This window comes from Scyliorhinus canicula, chromosome 8 (assembly GCF_902713615.1).
Source record: "Scyliorhinus canicula chromosome 8, sScyCan1.1, whole genome shotgun sequence".
NCBI lineage: Eukaryota > Metazoa > Chordata > Chondrichthyes > Carcharhiniformes > Scyliorhinidae > Scyliorhinus > Scyliorhinus canicula.
Genome location: NC_052153.1, coordinates 179,952,952 through 179,974,085, shown reverse-complemented (window position 1 = coordinate 179,974,085; position 21,134 = coordinate 179,952,952). Strand labels below are relative to the sequence as shown.

General features: G+C 48.4%; 1 protein-coding gene across 1 annotated transcript in view; it reads right to left on the bottom strand.

The window, feature by feature from the left end:
* Nucleotides 1-319: 319 nt before the first annotated feature.
* LOC119970712 (15-hydroxyprostaglandin dehydrogenase [NAD(+)]-like) overlaps nt 320-21,134 on the bottom strand; it is a 109,060-nt gene continuing 88,245 nt past the window's right edge. The window contains exons 6-7 of the mRNA XM_038805774.1: nt 15,397-15,560; nt 320-489 (exon numbers count right to left, since the gene is read on the bottom strand). Coding sequence (XP_038661702.1) covers nt 381-489; nt 15,397-15,560 — 273 coding nt within the window. The 3' untranslated portion in view covers nt 320-380. The remainder of the gene's footprint in view (nt 490-15,396; nt 15,561-21,134) is intronic.

Sequence of the window (21,134 nt, the reverse complement as noted above, 5' to 3'; positions counted from 1 at the left end):
GCAAGCGCGGAATCGAACCTGTGAGCTGTGAAGCGACAGAGCCAACCACTGTGCTACCGTGCTGCCCCACATTATGGTAGACAAGCAAACAATTACAACAATTTTAATTTAAAATGACAATTTTCTAAAATTTGTGTTGTAATTTGTGTTGACTGACATGGATAAATAAGGTCAGGAAGGATCATATTATCTATCCCCCATTTTGGCTTGACATGAAATACCACAAATCAGCTTTTAATATCATCCAAAATTTTCCGATTTGCTGAAGTAATGAGGAATGTCGGTTTGGAGCCAGTGTTGGAAACATTGCACAAAAACATTTTTTTGCCAAAAGGCAAATTGAATCAAGGTTAGTCCACTGCTGAGGGGCGCGGTCTTGGTTAATAGTTCTCAAAATGAACACCCTTGGTTGTTGTGATTTTCATTACAGCCCCATTCAAGCTGTCGTCTTCAAGCAGCTGTACAAAACTATCGGCTATGACTGACGGTCTGCAATAAAGAATATGGAATTCAATGGTGTGAAGAAGAACTTAAAAAAATTAATAATTTAGTCAGAGGAACATCACAACGATGAAAGCAAGATACTGCGGACGTTGGGAAGCTGGGCAGCATCTGTGGAGAGAGAAACCGCGTTCTCGTTTCGACTTCTTCAGAGCTCAAAATGTTTCTCACTCCACTGGTGCTGCCCAGGTTTTCCAGCATTTCCGGCTTATATACCATTATAATAAAACCCTTTTCAAGATAGGTTGCCACGATGTGAAGCAGCAGTGGGAATAATGACTGAATTCTCTGGTCGTCGGAATTCTCTTTACCTGCTGGCAGCGCACCCCCTCCTGTGCCTTTCCCGGCGGCATGGGATGGCGTCAACGGGAAATGCCAGGAGAGTAGAGAATCCTGTTGCCAGCGAACGATGCAGCACCGAGAAACATGCGGCTGGGGAAGTGGAGAATCCAGCCCAATATATATTGGGCATCAACAAGGTGAATGGAGGTACCTTTGTTTTTTTTTAATGCATTCTTTCAAGTGACAAGGGTGTCACTGGGCAAGGCTTGCTCCGCTATTTCAGAAGGTGGTTCGGATCAAACCACATTGGCTGCGGAACCCGAGTCACATGTAGGCCAGGCAGGATGAGGACAGCAGATATCCTTCGCTGAGTGACATTGGTCAACCGGATGGGATTTTACGACAATTGGTCACTATTACCGAGGCGCGCACTTTTCAATTTCAGATTTTGGTTAATTTGCCTCAAATTTGGCCAACAGATACGGTGGGATTGGAACCGGTGTCATGAGAGCATTATCCTGGGCCTCTGGACTACTAGTCCAGTAATCTCACCATTGCGACACCTCTCCCTCTAGTTTCCTGGGTATCTTTCAACCTTATTGTTCCCGGATTTCTATTAGATTAGATCTACTAGCACAGATTTTTATTGCATCGTAGTTTTATTAATGCTTTGAGTGTCGCAGATCAAAGTCCCCCTGTAGGTTTGATCAGGCCATCGGTACACTGAATTGTTAATATGACCTTGCTGTTCTCATGGACGATGCCAGACTTCAGACATATGGCCCTCAATTGGCTGAAAATTAAACAACCTTTCAGAACCCCTGGTCAACCACTCAGAGGTCAGTGTACTTCCTGCAGGCCCCACCTCGAAATTCACTGGGACTTGAGGACGACAACAAAAAACTGAGGGAGCAAAAAATAAGTAAAAAACATGGACGGAGTAAATGAGAGAAAAACAGTTAGAACTTGAGAACATAAGAACTAGGAGCAGGAGTAGGCCATCTGACCCCTCGAGCCTGCTCCGCCATTCAATTAGATCATGGCTGATATTTTGTGGACTCAGCTCCACTTTCCGGCCCGAACACCATAACCCTTAATCCCTTTATTCTTCAAAATATGATCTATCTTTATCTTAAAAACATGTAATGAAGGAGCCTCAACTGCTTCACTGGGCAAGGAATTCAATAGATTCACAACCCTTTGGGTGAAGAAGTTCCTCCTAAACTCAGTCCTAAATCTACTTTCCCTTATTTTGAGGCTATGCCCCCTAGTTCTGCTTTAGAACATAGAACAGTACAGCACAGAACAGGCCCTTCGGCCCTCATTGTTGTGCCGAGCCATGATCACCCTACTCAAACTCACGTATCCACCCTATACCCGTAACCCAACAACCCCCCCCTTAACCTTACTTTTATTAGGACACTACGGGCAATTTAGCATGGCCAATCCACATAACCCGCACATCTTTGGACTGTGGGAGGAAACCGGAGCACCCGGAGGAAACCCACGCACACACGGGGAGGATGTGCAGACTCCACACAGACAGTGACCCAGCCGGGAATCGAACCTGGGACCCTGGAGCTGTGAAGCATTTATGCTAACCACCATGCTACCCTGCTGCCCTTTCACCCGCCAGTGGAAACAACCTGCCCGCATCTATCCTATCTATTCCCTTCATAATTTTATATGTTTCCATAAGATCCCCCTCATCCTTCTAAATTCCAACGAGTACAGTCCCAGTCTACTCAACCTCTCCTGGTAATCCAACCCCTTCAGCTCTGGGATTAACCTAGTGAATCTCCTCTGCACACCCTCCAGTGCAAGTACGTCCTTTCTCAAGTAAGGAGACCAAAACTGAACACAATACTCCAGGTGTGGCCTCACTAACACCTTATACAATTGCAGCATAACTCTCTAGTTTTGAACTCCATCCCTCTAGTAATGAAGGACAAAATTCCATTTGCCTTCTTAATCACCTGTTGCACCTGTAAACCAAGTTTTTGCGACTCATGCACTAGCACACCCAGGTCCCTCTGCACAGTAGCATGTTTTAATATTTTATCATTTAAATAATAATCCCGTTTGCTGTTAATCCAACCAAAATGGATAACCTCACATTTGTCAACATTGTATTACATCTGCCAGACCCTAGCCCATTCAAATAACCTATCCAAATCCCTCTGCAGACTTCCAGTATCCTCTCTGCACTTTTCGCTTTACCACTCATCTAAGTGTCATCTGCAAACTTGGACACATTGCCCTTGGTCCCCAACTCCAAATCATCTATGTAAATTGTGAACAATTGTGGGCCCAACACTGATCTTCATCTCCCATTATTAAATCACCCTTCTCACCCTCTAAAGAACCAATATTTACCTTAGCCACTCTTTTTTGTTTTCTATATTTGTAGAAACGTTTACTATCTGTTTTTATATTCTGAGCAAGTTTCCTCTCATAATCTATCTTACTCTTCTTTATAGCTTTTTTAGTAGCTTTCTGTTACCCCCTAAAGATTTCCCAGTCCTCTAGTCTCCCACCAATCTTTGCCACTTTGTATGCTTTTTCCTTCAATTTGATACTCTCCCTTATTTCCTTAGATATCTACGGTCGATTTTCCCTCTTTCTACCGTCCTTCCTTTTTGTTGGTATAAACCTTTGCAGAGCACTGCGAAAAATTGCTTGGAAGGTTCTCCACTGTTCCTCAACTGTTTCACCACAAAGTCTTTGCTCACAGTCTACCTTAGCTAGCTCTTCTCTCATCCCATTGTAATCTGCTTTGTTTAAGCACAAAACTCTAGTGTTTGATTTTACCTTCTCACCCTCCATCTGTATTTTAAATTCCACCATATTGTGATCGCTCCTTCCGAGAGGATCCCTAACTCTGAGATCGTTAATCAATCCTGTCTCATTACACAGGACCAGATCTAGGACCGCTTGTTCCCTTGTATGTTCCATTACATACTGTTCTAGGAAACTATCGCGGATACATTCTATAAACTCCTCCTCAAGGCTGCCTTGACCGACCTGGTTAAACCAATCGACATGTAGATTCAGATCCCCCATGATAACTGCTGTACCATTTCTACATGCATCAGTTATTTCTTTGTTTATTGCCTGCCCCACCAAAATGTTACTATTTGGTGGCCTATAGACCACTCATATCAGTGACTTGTTCGCCTTACTATTCCTGATTTCCACCCAAATGGATTCAACCTTATCCTCCATAGCACCAATGTCATCCCTTACTATTGCCTGGATGTCATCCTCAAATAACAGAGCGACACCACCTCCCTTACCATCCACTCTGTCCTTCCGAATAGTTTGATACCCTCGGACATTTAACTCCCAGTCTTGACCATCCTTTAACCATGTTTCAGTAATGGCCACTAAATCATAGTCATTCACGATGATTTGCGCCATCAACTCATTTACCTTATTCCGAATACTACGAGCATTCAGGTAAAATGTTGAGCAGAAAAAAAAGAATTTAAAAATTAAGCTGCCCTTACTTTCATTTGTAAGTGTTTACCTTAGCTGTACACGTTTACGATTACAGGCAACTGATTATTACAGCTTGTTACTCACAGTTTGTGAGCCAAAAGAAATTAGCAAATACTAACAAGTCAAAATCGAAAACGGAAATCGAAGTGTATTTACAGGTAATACTTGGTCCATGTGTTCAATAAGGCCACGAAGGTGTCCACACCGGGTGGTTCAAATAAACTTAGTTTATTTACAATAACTGTTATAAACATTACATCCCTACTGGGTCTGCCTTGCCGATGCCAAACTGACCGGCTTTATATATCATATATCTATACATTGTTTAGAGGTTTCGACTGGAACGTCGTGGTGTATTCAGATTGCCGATGCTTGAGTTTCCATTTCCGAAGCTGCGTCCACGACCTCTCTCATATCGGCGTCTTGATCCCCTTGGATTTAAAAGCTATGTTCACGGGATTGTCGAAGGATTGGTTGCCTGGACCGAATGTGATCATGGTGCTTTCGCATGACCGACCTTGGACTTGTACTTGATGTGTGATCGGCCCTGTGTGGCTGAGGATAGTCCCAGAGATTCATTGGGCACTGTCAGCATAGTTTGGAATATACACTGTGATACCTGGAACAAAGCATCTGGGTGGTCGACGTCGAACGGGCAACGCCCTTGCAACTCCTGGTTGTGGTGCACTTTCGCATCTATGTCAGGGAAATTCATACTCAGGTGGGTTTGAAGCCTATGGCCCATCAGCATTCCAGTCAGAGCCACCCCAGTCACTGAGTGTGGGGTGGCCCTGTGGCAAAATAAGAAATGAGCCAGCCTTCTGTCCATCAACCATAAGACTGCTTCGTGAGGGATTTTTTGCATGTCTTTACCACCTACTCCGCTAAACTATTCGAAGTAGGTTGATATACGAGGTACAGATGTGCCATACCCCATTAGCCTTCAAAGGCCCAGAGGACTCCTCAGTCGTTGTCTGTAACGAGCACTTCAAGGTTGACGTATGTGCTGAATGATAATGCAACTTCTCAATGGTTGCCTGGGAGGTGGTCGCCGCCATCTTGTGGACCTCCAGCCATTTTGAATGGGCATCAATCAATAGGAGGAATAATGAACCCTGAAACGGACTGGCAACGTCGACATGCAATCGTGCCCGGGGCCGTCCTGGCAATTCCCAATGGTGAAAGGGTGCAGGCAGTGGGAGCTTTTGGTGTTCCTGACAGATGGAGCATTGCTGGGCCATCCTCCCAATATTCACATCCAGGCCTGGCCACCAGACGTACCTGCGCGCCAACATCTTTATTTTGGATTCCCCTGGGAGTCATTACAGGGCTCCACGGTAGCACAGTGGTTAGCACTGTGGCTTCACAGTGCCAGAAACCCGAGTTCAATTCCCAGCTTGGGCCACTGTCTGTGCGGAGTCTCCATGTTCTCCCCGTGTCTGCGAGGGTTTCCTCCGGGAGCTCTGGTTTCCTCCTACAATTCTCCCTCTGTGCACCTGAACACCCTCCAGAATGTGGCGACTAGGAGATTTTCGCAGTAGTTTCATTGTACAAGTAAGTCGACTTGTGACACTAATAAAGATTATTATTATTATTATTATGGAGGTCCTTCAATATCGACTCCTGGCCTTTTTCTGGAATGAAGACGCACGTACCCCAAGATAACAGGATGCCGTCCTTCACACAAACCCAGATAATTTGACAATAACGTCCTTAATTCATCTGATAGCTGTTGATGCTGACCCCCATATAACACAATGTGCCGAACCTTTGCGAGAATCGAGTCTGTCCGAGTCCATATACGGATCTGAGGTGCCGTGGTCGGCAAAGAATCCATGAAGTTTAGAGTAGTGGCCACTTTGTCCATTCTGGGGTTGTAATATGAGGCTAGTCGATAAAGGCAAATGGCACAACACATTGGCATTCACTATCTGGGTCCCCGGCCAATAAAAACTGGAATTAAAAGTCTAATGACGACCATGTTGTAAAAATTGTTGTAAAACCCCATCCTTGTCTGGCTTACATGTGACTCCAGATCTCCAGCAATGTGGTTGACGTTTATGCTGGCCAAGCCTGCAATGCCCACATCCCATGAATGAATAAAGCAAAGGTTCCAATTGTGTTTCTAATGTGCTTAGAGAGGGCTACAGTATGAAGAATAAATAGACCAGCAGTGGTTGCTTAGAAACTGGGGCATTGTATGATAGGGAAGCTATTAAGTTTGGGTTTGGCTAATTTTATTGCACATGGAGATAGGTAGTGAAAGAGAAGGCAGCTCTCAAAGCTCTGCAATAAGCAGTTGATTCAGAAGGCGAGAGAGGGAATATTCCTCTCAGCTTTGATATAAGAAAAGCCATACGATAAAGTAATTGCAGAGATCTTAAGAACAGCTAGTTATGAAAACTAGAGAAATGAAGAGAAATGTCCAAGAAATCTGGAATTAAGTGAACTGAGACCAAGGCATGGTTCATATGAATTTAAGGAAGAGTAAGCAAAGTGTTTTGTGTTAAAGGGACAATTGCAGTAATCCCTGAGTCTGTGGATCACTAGTGCAATGACACGTATAAAGGATTGTGCAAACACTTTGTGGGTTCATTTATTCCAACTCGGCACATAAGGACTGTATAAATATATATATATAATATATATATATAGCTTGAAGGCATCAGAGCTGTGCTGTACGCGCTGTTTTCTGCTCATAGGCCAAAGTGAAACTGAGGCTGGATCACATGACAGCACTCAAATGTGCAGTCCAATGGGCCTCAGCGTGGACGTGATTGGTTATGTGACTGGTCTAGTAATCCAGTTAACATAAGAACCAGTACTAGGAGCAGGAGTCAGCCATTCAGCTCCTCAAACGTCCTTTGCCATTCAATAATCTCATCTTGGCCTCATTGCCACCTTCCTGCCCACTCCCCTCAAGGCTTCCTCCCGCTACTAATTAAAAACCTATTTATCTCCTCCTGAACTTTGTTTCGTGTTCCGGTGTCCATTGTACTCTGGGGTAGAGAATTCCACAGATTCACGACCCTTCAAGTGAAGTAATTCCACCACATTTCTGTTTTAAATCTTCCACCACTTAGCTTAAAGCTATTGCTTCTCATTCTAATCTTAACTTTAATCATCTTAATCTTTATTATTGTCACAGGGAGGCTTACATTCACACTGCAATGAAGTTACTGTGCCACACTAAGGCACCTGTTCTGGTACACTGAGGGAGAATTCAGAATGTCCAATTCAACTAACAAGCACGTCTTTCGAGACTCGTAGGAGGAAACCTGGGTGCCCGGAGGAAAATCACACTCAGGCACGGGGAGAACGTACAGACTGCGCAAAGACAGTGGCCCAAGCCGGGGAATTGAACCTAGGACCCTGGAACTATTGAGCAACAGTGCTAACCACTAAAAAGAAAATGCTGGAAAATCTAAGCAGGTCTGGCAGCATCTGTAGGGAGAGAAAAGAGTTAACGTTTCGAGTCCAGATGACCCTTTGTCAAAGCTCAAGTGCTACCGTGCTGCCCTACTAAACCGCTAAACTGTCCAATGAGAGAGAACATCCATACATGTGACTCAAGACCCACAGCAATGTGGGTGACTCTTAACTGCCCCCTCAAGGGCAATTAGGGATGGGCAATAAATGCTGGCACAGCCTGCGACGCCCACGTCCCATGAACAAAAAAGAAACCTTTAGCATCTTTTATACATCAATTAAATCTCCTCTCCTAAACTCCAGCGAGTATGGGCCTAAACTGCTCAATCTCTTCATCCCTGGAATAATTTTGTCAACCTTCTCTGAACTGCTCTAATGTATTTACGTCCTTCCTCAAGTGTGCTGTTGCAACAGCACTTCCCTACTTTTATACTCTATTCCATTAGCAATGAATGTCAAAACTCCATTTGTCTTCCTTATTACCTGCTGCACTTGCAGACTAACTTTCTGCGAGTCATGCACAAAGACACACACATTGCTCTGCACCAAGAGATTTTGAATTTGCTCTCCATTTAAATAATAAGTTGCCTTTTTAGTCCTCAGACTAAAATGGGTAACTTCACACTTCTCCATGCTAACTTCCATCTGCCAAAATTTGACCCACTCGCCTAATCCATCCATATATCCATTTGTAAATTTCTTATTTCCTTACACAACTTGGGTCGGGATTCTCCCCTACCCGGCGGGGTGGGGGGTCCCGGTGTGTTGGAGTGGCGTGAACCACTCCGGCAGCGGGCCCCCCCAAAGGTGCGGAAGTCACTGCACCTTTAGGGGCCAAGCCCTCACATTGAGGGGCTAGGCCCACGCCGGAGTGGTTCCCGTTCCGTAGGCTGGCGTGAACGGCCTTTGGTGCCACGCCAGCCAGGGCCAAAAGGACTTTGCCGGCCAGTGTAAATCCGCGCATGCACCGGAGCGTCAGCATCAGCTGACGTCATCCCGGCGCATGCGCAGGGGAGGGGGTCGCTTCTACCTCCGCCATGGTGAAGACCATGGCGAAGGCGGAAGAAAAAGAGGGCCCCACGGCACAGGCCCGCCGGCTGATCAGTGGGCCCCGATCTCGGGGCAGGCCACCGTGGGGGCACCCCCCGGGGTCAGATCGCTCCACGCCCCCCCCAGGACCCCGGCGCCCACCCGGGCCGCCTGCTCCCGCCGGTAAGGTAGGTGGTTTAATCCATGCCGGTGGGAGAGGCTTGTCAGTGGTGGGACTTTGGCCCATCGCGGGCCAGAGATTCGCCGCGGGGGGCCCGCCGACCGGCGCGCCGTGATTCCTGCCCCTGCCGAATCTCGGGTGGCGGAGAATTCGGGACACGGCGGGGGCGGGATTGACGCCGGCGATTCTCCGACCCGGCGGGGTCCCAGATTTCCCACCTATTTTAGTGTCATCTGTAAATCTGGCTTTCATACCTTCCATCCCTGCGTCTAAGTCTTCAAGATAGATTGTTTAGCTCAGTTGGCTTGACAGCTGGTTTGTGATGCAGAGCAAGGCCAACAGCGTGGGTTTAATTCCTGTAACGGCTGAGTTTATTCATGAAGTCCCCGACTTCTCAACCTTGCCCCTCGCCTGAGGTGTGGTGATCCTCATGTTAAATCGCCACCAGTCAGCTCTCCCCCTCAAAGAGGAAAGCAGCCTATGGTCATCTGGGACTGTGGCAACTTTACTTTTACGATAACAAACTGGAAAAACAATACTAAAAAGGACGTAGTTCGGTGACTGATTCTGATGTCTGACACAAGCGGCAATCTTTCTAAAGAATCAAAACTATAAACTGGAAAAGCAAAGCACTCATCCAGGTTAAGTGTCTTGGCTGGGGCAGCATTTATTGCCCATCCCTAACTGCCCGTGAGAAGGTGGTGGCGACCTGTGGTTAGACCCTGTCAAGTACAGATGTGCCATTAAAACTGGGTGTGGTGACCTGATATATTTGGTGCGAATCAGCACATTGCGAGTTCACATTTGCGCCATGAGCAGTTGACATTGGTATATTTGACCATTTGTCGGCACATTCTATGAATTGGTTGCGAAAGTTGCAGCATTCTTGTGAACCAAAAACGTGGAACTACCTGTAACACGAGTTGTACATTTTGGGTTTGGCTCTTTAGAACGCCCAAGGCAATCACAAATGTTTATTAAATACCATCTCTCGTCAGTGGTACCACAAGAAGGAATGAGCACAGTATACAACGGCCACATTTCTAGTTTGGATTAAAAGAAAAATCAAGAGGCAGGACATTCAATTTAACTTTGTCAAGAATTAGAACGGGTTGCAGTTCTGATGAATGATTTCATCCAAATATTAACTTTTTCCCTCGCTTGTGAGTTCAAACATCATTCCAAAACCTAAGTCCATAACCTAGCCTGTTACCTGGGTGTAATACTGTGGGAGTGCATTATTAGATGGTCTGTCTTTTGGGTGACACATTAAACAGAGCCCAGTGAATGGAAAAGATCATCAATTGCTCTTGACCTCACAATGAAAAATTGAGCAACTGGTCATTTATCTCATGTGCAGGCTCTGTGATCGTGACGATTACAAATGAACAAAACCGACTACATTAAGAGATTGACTTTTAAGAGCTTTGAGACAGCCTAACACAATGAGAAGGTAAGTAATTTCTTTCTGAATGTAGCAACTAGGATATAATGTGCATCAGAATGAATAATTGGTTACTATTGGATTATAATGGGTTGTTCATCACATCCCCCATGAGCCAATGGGTGAGACAACAGCACACTGACAATGTATTTTGGTTGAAGCTAGGTTTGTTGAAGTCTTCACAGTAGAGCATAATAAACTTTCACTGGCCTGTGACTCAAACACAGCCAATCATTTTGAGATTCCTGAAATATTTTACAGGGTGCTTTGTGCACTTCTATTTGCTGAATTGGCCAAGCATGGCATGGTGGCACAATGGTTAGCACTGCTTCCCTCAGAGTGCCAGGATCCCAGGTGTGATTCCAATCTTGGGTGACTGTGTGGAGTTTGCACATTCTCCCCGTATCTGCGTTGGTTTCCTCCGGGTGCTCTGGTTTCCTCCCACAGTCTAAAGATTGGCCAAGCTCAGTTGCCTCTCAGTGTACAATGGGTTAGGTGGGGTTACGGGTATAGGGAGGGACTGTGGGCCTAGGTAGGGTGCTCTTTCAAAGAGTTTATGCAGGTTCGATGGGCTGAATGGCCTCTTTCTGTTCTGTAGGAGTTCTGTGGTTCTATAATTTATGAATCTTAGCTTCTAACTCACTGAAAAAGCGAGTGAGGGGGTGGGATGTATGATGTGTAGGGGTAGGATGTATGATGTGGAGGGGGTGGGATGCATGTTGTGTAGGGGGTGGGATGTATGATGTGTAGGAGGCGGGAGCTATGATGTGCAGAAGGCAACCCTATGACTTCAACTGACGGATCAGCTGGTCATTTTATGCCCTTAGTTTGCATATTTTTTATATTCAGAAACTACAGGCCAGTCAGCTAAATGCCAGAAGTGGGGAAACGCTTGGAGACAATAATCTGGGATAATATGAATTAACATTTGAAAAGTATTGGTTAATAAGTAAAAGTCAGCGTGGGGTTGTTAAAGCCAATGTGTGTTTGATTAACTCGATTGAGGTCTTTGACAAAATAATGGACTGGTTTAATTCTGTGGGGTGAAGATGGTGGCTTAATGGCGATGCCACTGGGTTAGTAATCCAGAGATCTGCAGGCTAATGCAGTCGGGACATGTGCTGAAATCCCACGATGGCCGCTGGCTGAACTTAAATTCAATTAATAAAAGCTGGCATGGCAACGCAAAACCATCATTGCTAAACATACACCTGGCTCCCTTTTGTCAAAGAAATCTGTTGTTCTTATCTGGCTTGCCTGTGTGACTGCAGACTCAAAGTAATCTGGTCGACAGGTAACATTCACGCAATGGCCATCTCCAACAAGAAAGAATCGATCTATAATTCCTTGACATTCAAAGGCATTGTATAAACAACCTTGCAGTTGGAAAAACACACGCCAACAATTAGCCTTTCCCCCTTTACTGTGACAATTTTGTATCTAATTTACTCCATTCCCCTGGATCCTGTGGGCTTTTATTCTTTTAACCACTCTGCCATGTGCAGTATTGTCAAAAGCCTTGCTACAATCTATGTAGACCACATCAACTGCACTACCCTCATCAATCCTCCTTGTTTCTTTCTCAAACAAAATCAATCAAATTAGTCAGATATGACCTTCCCTTAACAAATCCATTCTGACTATCCTTGATTAACCCTAGCGTTTTTAAGTGACAGTTTATCCTGGGCGGAATTCTCTCAGCCCAGGCCAGGCCGGAGAATCGCCAGGACGGGCGCGAATCACGCGACGCCGCCCCAACGCCGGTCTGCTGATTCTCCGGAGAGCAGAGAATCGGCGCCATTGGCGTTGGCGCGGTCAGCGCGGTGCTGGTCGGTTGCCGCTCTTCGCGGCACCCCTGGCGATTCTCCGCCCGGGATGGGCAGAGCAACAGTAAATGAAAATCCAACTCCTGCCGGCGCCGTCCACTTGTAGTCTTTCCCGGTTGGACCTCGGCGTGCATCCACCCGGGGGTGGCCTGTTGGGGGGGAGGGTAGGGGTCCGACCCCAGGGGGGATCCTCCGCTGTGGCCTGGCCCGCAATCGGGGCCTACCGATCGGCAGGCCGGCCTCTCGGGCTGGGGCCTCTTTTGCTCCACGCCGGCCTCTATAGCCCTACGCCATGTTGCGTCGGCGCTGGCAGGGAGAAGGGAGCCACCGCGCATGCGCGTAAGCGTGCTGGTCGCACTGCGCATGCGTGCATTGGCGCCGGTCGCACTGTGCATGCGCAGACCCGCGGCGCCCATTTGACGCCGGTATCGGCAGCTGGAGCGGCGTGGGTCACTCCAGCGCCGTGCTGGACCTCTGTAGGGGTCAGAATCGCTGCTCCTGGGGGCGTTTACAAACGGCATCAACACTTAGCCCCAGGATCTGAGAATCCAGCCCCCTGTGTCTCAGAATTTGATGACAATAATTTTCCCACTACCCATGCTTAGACTGACTGGCCTGTACATATGAACATGGGAGCAGGAGTAGGACAAGATAATGGCAGACATGATAGTTACCTTTCTCCTATCCCCAATAACCTTTCACCCCTTTGTTTAGCAAGTCTTAATCTCCATCCAACTTCAGAATATTCAAAGGCTTCCACCGCCTTTTGAGGAAGAGTTCCAAAGAATCAAAAACCTTTGAGGGCAGAAAATTCTCCTCTCTGTCTTCAGTGGGCGACCCCTTATTTTGAAACATTCTAGATTCTCACACTAGAGGAAACATTCTTTCCACGTGAAATTATTCAAGTTATCCCTTGCTCTATTTTTCCGAGAATTACAACTTTGGAATGCCTCCAATTCTCCGTCGCCACAACTGTATCCATCGAAGGTTGGAAAATGATGGTCAGGCCTTCCGCTATTTCCTCTTTGGCTTCTTTTAACAACCTGGGATACTTGTTATCTGACCCAGTTGTTTTATATACTTTCAATCCCCTTCATACTTCCTCTCTCCCTATGTTTATTACATCCAATACTTCACTCACCTCCATCTTAACCACGATGTCTGCATATCCACCTCTTGTGAACCCAGATTCAATTGGGTGACTCTGTGTGGCGTTCGCACTTGCTCTCCTTGTCTGTGTGGGTTTCCTCCGGGCGCTCTGGTTTCCTCCCACAGTCCAAAGATGTGCAAGTTAGGTGGATTGGCCTTGTTAAAATTGCCCCGTAGTTTCCAAAGGTTAGGTTGGTTATGGGGTGCGGGGAATAGGGCGGGGGAGTGGGCCTATGTAGAGTGCTCCTTCGGAGGCTCAGTGCAGATCTGATGGGCCAAATGGCTTCATTTTGCACAGTAAGGATTCGATGGTTCTATGGGTAACTCACCTATTGCTTCCCCAAATCCTACCCACCATCTACAAGGTTGAAGTCAGGAGTGTGGTGGAATGCTCTACACTTGCCTGGATGAGGGCAGCTCCCACAACACTCAAGAAGCTCAATACAATCCAGGACAGGCATCCCTCTTGATGGTGCCTCATGCCTCATCTACCACCATAAACATTTACTTCCTCCACCAGTCAGGCACAGTGACAGCAGTGTGGACCATCTACAAGATGCATCACAGAAACTCGGCAAGGCTCCTTTGGCAGCAGCCGCAAACCCATGGGGCTGGATTCTCCGACCCCGCACTGCCCCAACCCCGGAACGCAATCCTCCGCAGAGCAGAGAATCGGCGCCATTGGGCCCGGCGTGGTCGGCACGCGCCGGTCGGGGGCCGCTCTGCGCAGCCCCCCCCCCCCCCCCCCCGCGCGATTCTCCAGCCCGAATGGGCCGTATAAAAAAACCCGAGTACCGCCGGCGCCACTCTGAGCTGGTGGGACCTCGCTGTTGAAGGATCCGGGGGCGGCCTATGGGGGGGGGAGGGTCCGACCCCAGACGGGGGGCCTCCGATGTGACCTGGCCTGCGATCGGGAGAACCAATCAGCGGGCCGGCCTCTCTGTCTCCCGGCCTCCTTTCTTCCGTGCCAGCGCCTGAACTCCTGCACCATGTTGCGCCGGGGCCGGCGCGGACAAGGGAGACACCGCGCATGCGAGGAAATCGCACCGGTGGGACTGCGCATGCGCGGGTTCGCGCTGGACCCACTACGCATGCTCGCATTGCCCGGTGCCCATTCCACGGTCGGATCAGCAGCTGGAGCGGCGTGAACCACTCCACCCCCTGTAGGGGCCAGAATTGCTGATCCTGGACTGTGTTGACACCGTCGAGAAACGCGACGACGTTTCCGACGGCGGCAACGCTTAACCTCAGGATCAGAGAATCCCGCCCATGATCTCTGCTACCTGAAGGACAAAGGCAGCAGACACATGGGAGCACCGCTCCCTGGATGTTCTCCTCCATGGCGCACACCATCCTGACTTGAAACTAAATTTTTCACTGTCGCTGGTCAGAAATCTGGAACTCCATTCCTAACAGCACCGTGTGTAGGCCCACAGCAGATGGACTGTCGCAGTTCAAGTGGCTGACTCACTGCCACCTTCTCAAGGGAAATTAACCATAGAATTTACAGTGCAGAAGGAGGTCATTCGGCCCATCGAGTCTGCACCGGCTCTTGGAAAGGGCACCCGACCCAAGCCCACACCTCCACCCTGTCCCCATAACCCAGTAACCCCACCCAACACTAAGGGCAATTTTAGACACTAAGGGCAATTGATCATGGCCAATCCACCTAACCTGCACATCTTTGGACTGTGGGAAGAAACCGGAGCACCCGGAGGAAACCCACGCACACACTGGGAGAACATGCAGACTCCGCACAGACAGTGGCCCAAGCCAGGAATCGAACCTGGGACCCTGGAGCTGTGAAGCAATTGTGCTAACCAATATGCTACCATGCTGCCCGCGTGCTGACCAGCAACAAATATTGGCCGAGCCAGAAAAACCACAATCCCAAGAAATTGTTTGAAAAAATATTGTGGGAAAACATGGACTTCCCCAGGGACTCAAATACCCTTTGATCCCAGTGACCCAGAGAATCTGATGAAAAACATTTAGAATCAGATGAAGGTGATTATATAACAGCACAGTAACCGGATTACATAACGATAACTTACTCCAATACTCCAAAGACTTTGATTAAATTCTTGACGCCATCCTTGAATTGATAAAAGTTACCCAGAATTTCTTCATGGTTTATAGTGTCAAGAATTGAAGTGTTGACAAAGCTTGGGCAGAGGGCGTTTATCCGTATTCCATAATTTCCAAGTCTCGAAGCTTCCTGAAGGAAAGAGGGATAGTCATTAGCTCTTGGTCAGAAATTGCTGCTCCTCGTCAACCCTCCATTGTCTCAGTTTGTTAACCCAGTGAGTGTGTGACTGATCAGAACAGGGACATAACGGAGTTGAACGCCTCTCAGTGACGTCAGCAAATCTCAATGGCGATGCTGCTATCGGGGCAGGTGGGGGAGTGGAGTGGTATCACAAGCACCCCTAGCCTGCAGAGTGGGAGGGGAGAAAAGCCAGCCGGGCAATTCTGGATTTGGTGATATGTAATGAGGCAGACTTGATTAGGGGACTTAAGATGAAGGACCCCTTAGGGAGCAGTGACCACAATATGATAGAATTTACTCTGCAGTTTGAGAGGGAGAAGCTGCACTCAGATGCAATGGTATTATAATTAAATAAGGGTAACTACAAAGACATGAGGGAGGAGTTGGCCAGAGTTGATTGGAAAAGGAGCCGAGCAGGGAAGACAGTGGAACAGCAATGGCAGGAGTTTTTGGGGGTTATTAGGGAGGCACAACAGAAATTCATCCCAAAGAGGAAGAAACATGCTAAGGGGAGGACAAGGCATCCATGGCTGACCAGGGATGTCAAGGACAACATAAAAGCTAAAGAAAAAGCATACAAAGTGGCGAGGATTTGTGGGAAGCCAGAGGATTAGGAAGCCTTTAAAAGCGAGCAGAGGGCAACTAAAAAAGCAATAAGGGGGGAGAAGATGAAATATGAGTGCAAGCTAGCGAGTAATATAAAGGAAGATAGGAAGAGTTTTTTTCAATAAATAAAAGGTAAGAGAGAGGCAAAAATAGACATTGGACCACTGGAAAATGTGGTTGGTGAAATAATAATAGGAAACAAAAAAATGGCTGAATAGTTACTTTGTATCATTCTTTACGGTGGAAGACACCTGTGGGATGCCTGAGCTCCAGGACAACCAGGGGGCAGAGGTGAGTGCAGTGACCATTACTAAGGAGAAAGTTCTGGGGAAACTGAAAGGTCTGAAGGTGGATAAATCACCTGGGCCGGGTGGACTACACCCAGGGTCCTAAAAGAGATAGCTCAGGAGGTTGTGGAGGCATTGGTGATGATCTTTCAGGAATCACTAGAGAGAGGAAGGGTCCCAGAGGACTGGAAAGTGGCTAATGTAACACCACTGTTTAACAAGGGAGGGAGGCAGAAGACGGGAAATTATAGACCGGTAAGCCTGATTTCGGTCATAGGTAAGATTTTAGAGTCCATTATTAAAGATGAGATCGCGGAGTACTTGGAAGTGCATGATAAAATAGGACTGAGTCAGCACGGCTTCGTCAAAGGGAGATCATGCCTGACAAATCTGTTAGAGTTGTTTGAGGAAGTAACAAAGAAGTTGACAAAGGAGAACCAGTGGACGTGATTTATTTAGATTTCCAGAAAGCCTTTGGCAAGGTGCCGCATAGGAGACTGTTAAATAAGAGCAGACTGGATGGGTCGAGTGGCCTAATTCTGCTACTATGTCTTATGGTCTTAAGGGCCTCACTGCAGATTAGAAAAAAAGTGCTGCAGAAGCTGAAAGTCTGAAATTTGAAGTGAAATTGCTGGAAATGCTCAGCAGGTCTGGCAGCATCGCTAAAGGGAGAGAGAGAGACAGCGAGAGAGACAGAGATAGAGAGAGAGAGAAACAGAGAAGAGAAAGAGACAGAGTGAGAGAGACACAGAGAGAGAGACAGAGAGAGACAGAGAGAGAGAAGACACAGAGAGAGAGAAGACAGGGAGAGAGACAGAGAGAGAGAGACAGAGAGAGAGATGGAGAGAGAGACAGAAAGTGAGAGACACAGAGAGAGAGAGTAGACAGAGAGAGTGAGAGAGAGTGAGCGAGAGAGACAGAGACAGAGAGAGAGAGAGAGAGACAGAGCTAATGTTTCAAGTTGAATTCTTAAGAGGTTCAGCTCTGAAAAAGGTTTGGTAAGGAGAAAATGTTTCCACTGGCACTTGAATGGGTAACCAAAGGACATAGGTTTTAGGTAACTTTACGTTTCACCACACCTCAGGCGAGGGGCAAGGTTGAGAAGGCGGGGCCTTCATGAATAACCTTAGTCGGTACGAGACTTGAATCCGCACTGCAGACCTCGCTCGACAGCATGAACCAGCTGTTTAGGCAAGTGAGGTAATCCCCAACCGAGATGTGATTTTATAGTTGGCACACAAGGTCTTGCCTTTGCCCCATTGATGACGCCCTTAAGTGACTGCTTAATGGCTACTTATGGGCCTTCTCCTACCCAGCCTCAATTTTTAGGCCCAATGACTGAGGGTGGGGAACTGAAAAAGTTCTCAGCCTCAAGCCCATTTGGGAAGGGTGGGTTATCTCAATTGGAAGGCCCCTTCAGATGAGGGGAGCCCTCTCTCGGGGACTGGGAAGCTCTGGGCCTTCCTATCCCACTGGGCCTAGCACCTCACACCAAGATTTACCCCTACTCACCCCCACTCCCAACGCCCCACCCTACAGGGCATTCCCCACCCTCCTCTCCCTGGGATCCCCGGTACTTCCCTGAAGTGCAGTCCCGGGACATAGTCTCAGGCACAGCGCTGCTGCACTTCTTAGGGCCCATGCAGTGCTGTGCCTGGAGGGGCTGAAGAAGTAACAAACAATCTGATTGGGTGATAGCTCTTCAAGGTGGGACTTCCATCCAAGTGCGGACTGAATTCTCGCCTGAGCTGTCAATCAGAACTCAACTGAGCATGAAATGGGCGGCACGGTGGCGCAGTGGTTAGCACTGCTGCCTATGGTGCTGAGGACCCAGGTTCGATCCCGGCCCCGGGTCACTGTCTGTGTGGAGTTTGTCAATTCTCCCCATGTCTGCGTGGGTTTCACCCCCACAACCCAAAGATGTGCAGGTTAGGTGGATTGGCCACTCTACATTTTCCCCTCAATTGGAAAAAAAAACTGAGCTTGAAATGGCAGCAGGAATGTGTTTCCCGGCTACTCTCAGGGTGACAGGTGCTAAACGTTCAGATTCCTGAAAATGCAGGCCATAATTTTATCGAATGGAAGAGCAGGCTCGAGGAACATGGTTGCTTCCTCTTCCTCTGAATTCATGGGCTAGATTCTCGGCCCCCCCCCCCGACGGCGAAATTATGTTCGGTGAGGGGACGGAGAATCCCCGATGATGCCAAATCGGGGGCGGCGCTGCTTTCACGAAGCTCCGCCCCCCTGAAAAGCGGCATACTGTAGGAGTACGCTGCGCCACATATCGACGGCCTCAGACCATTTCCCGAGGCCAGCCCCACGATGCTCCGTCCCTGACCGGCCGAGTTTCCAACTCAGTCCGGTGCCGCTCCAGTCAGGGGAGGGCCATTCCGCAGGCGGGGGGGGGGGCTTCATTTGGGGCTGGGAGCACTGTGGACGGGTGGTCCGGGGCGCGCGAGTGGCTGAAGGGGTGTACTATTACTGCGGTCCGGGTCTGCGGGCTGGGTCCGCCATGAAGCACGGCGCGACCACTGCAGCCCGCTGCCATGTGCATACGCTGCTGCGGCCCTTTGTAATGCTCTGGGCTATATTGGCAGCTAGAGTTGGGAGCTCTACGCTGCCTCCCTGCTCACCCCCAGCAAAACGGCGAATCGGTGGCCGTTTTGCGCCAGTTTCCCTGGCCTAAAGCACCACCGTTTTCACGCCGGCGTGGGGACTTAGTCTCCCAAACGGAGATTGGGACATATCTTTGTCTGTTCAAATGTCTGTATCCTCACAGATAACAAACCAGGAAGTAAAAATCATTCATTTTTAATAAAAATTCGACAAAGAGTGAAGTAAATTATGAGGACTGACACGCGAGATTGAAGTAGAGACTGAAAATATATCTCTGGAAAAGATTTTTAAGACATGAATTTTTAAAAATCATAATGGAGAAATTTGACATTCCACAAATGTCAAACTCGCTTCTCAGGGACCAGAAGCTGCTCATGAATAATGATATACTTTGTGGGCTGTCAAATCTATTTCCACCTCATTGAACGAGGCGTAACTTTTTCAAGGAATTTTAGAGGACAAGGCCAGAAGGCAAGTTCTCAGCAGTTCAATGATTTCCACTTGATTTGCAGTTTGGGAAATTGCGACAGTTCGCCGGGTGGGAATCACCAACGGAAAATTCTGGATTTCCGCATTTGAAATGAAATGAAATGAAATGAAAATCACTTATTGTCACAAGTAGGCTTCAAATGAAGTTACTGTGAAAAGCCCCTAGTCGCCACATTCCGGCGCCTGTTCGGGGAGGCTGGTATGGGGAGCTGGTTGGTCTGCTTTCAAAGCCAGTGATTTAGCCCAGTGCTAAACCAGCCCCTTTAACTGCTTATGAGCAGTCGGGGACTATGTCCCCACGCCGGAGGGAAAACCGGCGCCAACCACTCTGGCATCAACAGCCCCCGAAAGTGAGGAATTCTCGGAACTTTCGAGGGCTAGGTGGACGTTGGAGGGGTTGGCGCCATTCCAGCTGGCGGCAATGGGCCGGCGCGAGTTCGTGAATGCGTGGAACGGCCAGCTTATTTCTGTGAATGCGCAGGCTGGCCGGCGTGTGGGGGGGTTCTCTTCTCCACCCCGGCACCCGGGCAATATGGCGGAGCCCTACAGGGGCCCGGCGCGGAGGAAAGAAGTCACCCCATGGAACAAGCCCGACCGCAGATCGGTAGGCCCCGATCGAGGGCCAGGCCATCGTGGGGGCCCCGCCCGGGATCAGATCCTCCTGCGCCCCCCCCCCCCCCCCCCCCCCCCCCCCGAGGACCGCACCAGCCGACTTACCTGCCAGGTCCCGCTGGTAGGTCAGGTGAGTATTCACACCGGCGGGACTGGCCAGCTCGGCCCATCGGGGACCAGAGAAACGCCGGGGGGGGGGGGGGGGGGGGGAGGGGGGCGCTGTCAATAGCCCCCGACCGGCTTGGTGGGAATCCCACCAGCACCCAAAGAACGGAGCCGGAGAATAGGGCAACCGGTGTCGAGGCGGCGGGGCAGGATTCACGCCTACCTCCTGGGGATTCTCCGACCCGGCGGGGGGGTCGGAGGATCCCGGCCCAGAAGTTGCTGTCAGCTTGGGAGGAGCTATAATGATGGATGCTGACAGATCTGCCATCATTACTGTCACCAAAATCTCGGCCAATGTGACAGAAATCTTTGATGCAGTTTTCTTCATTGAGCGATTAAACATGAGGTAAAGGTTTGTTTGAGAAAGTCGAATGCCTGGAATTACCATTGCAATGAGGGTTGAAGGAAACTGCAACCAGATTCATCATGTTATTGGTGGCAGACAGGCCGTTTGTTGCTGTGGTAACTTTTCCCCCAAAATTCATTTTTTTACAAGGATGGTGCCAGAACTGAGAGGTTATAATAAGCAGGACATATTAAATGGGCTGGGTCTCCTGCTTCGAGAAAAGAGAAAGCCAAGAGGTGATCTAAGAGAGGCTTTTAAGATTATGAAGTGTTTTGAGAGGGTAGACGTGGAGAAGATATTTTTGCTGGTGTGGAGTCCAAAATGCTGGATCATAAATATTAAATAGTCACTAATAAATTACTCACCTGATGAAGGAGCTAAGCTCCGAAAGCTAGTTATTCC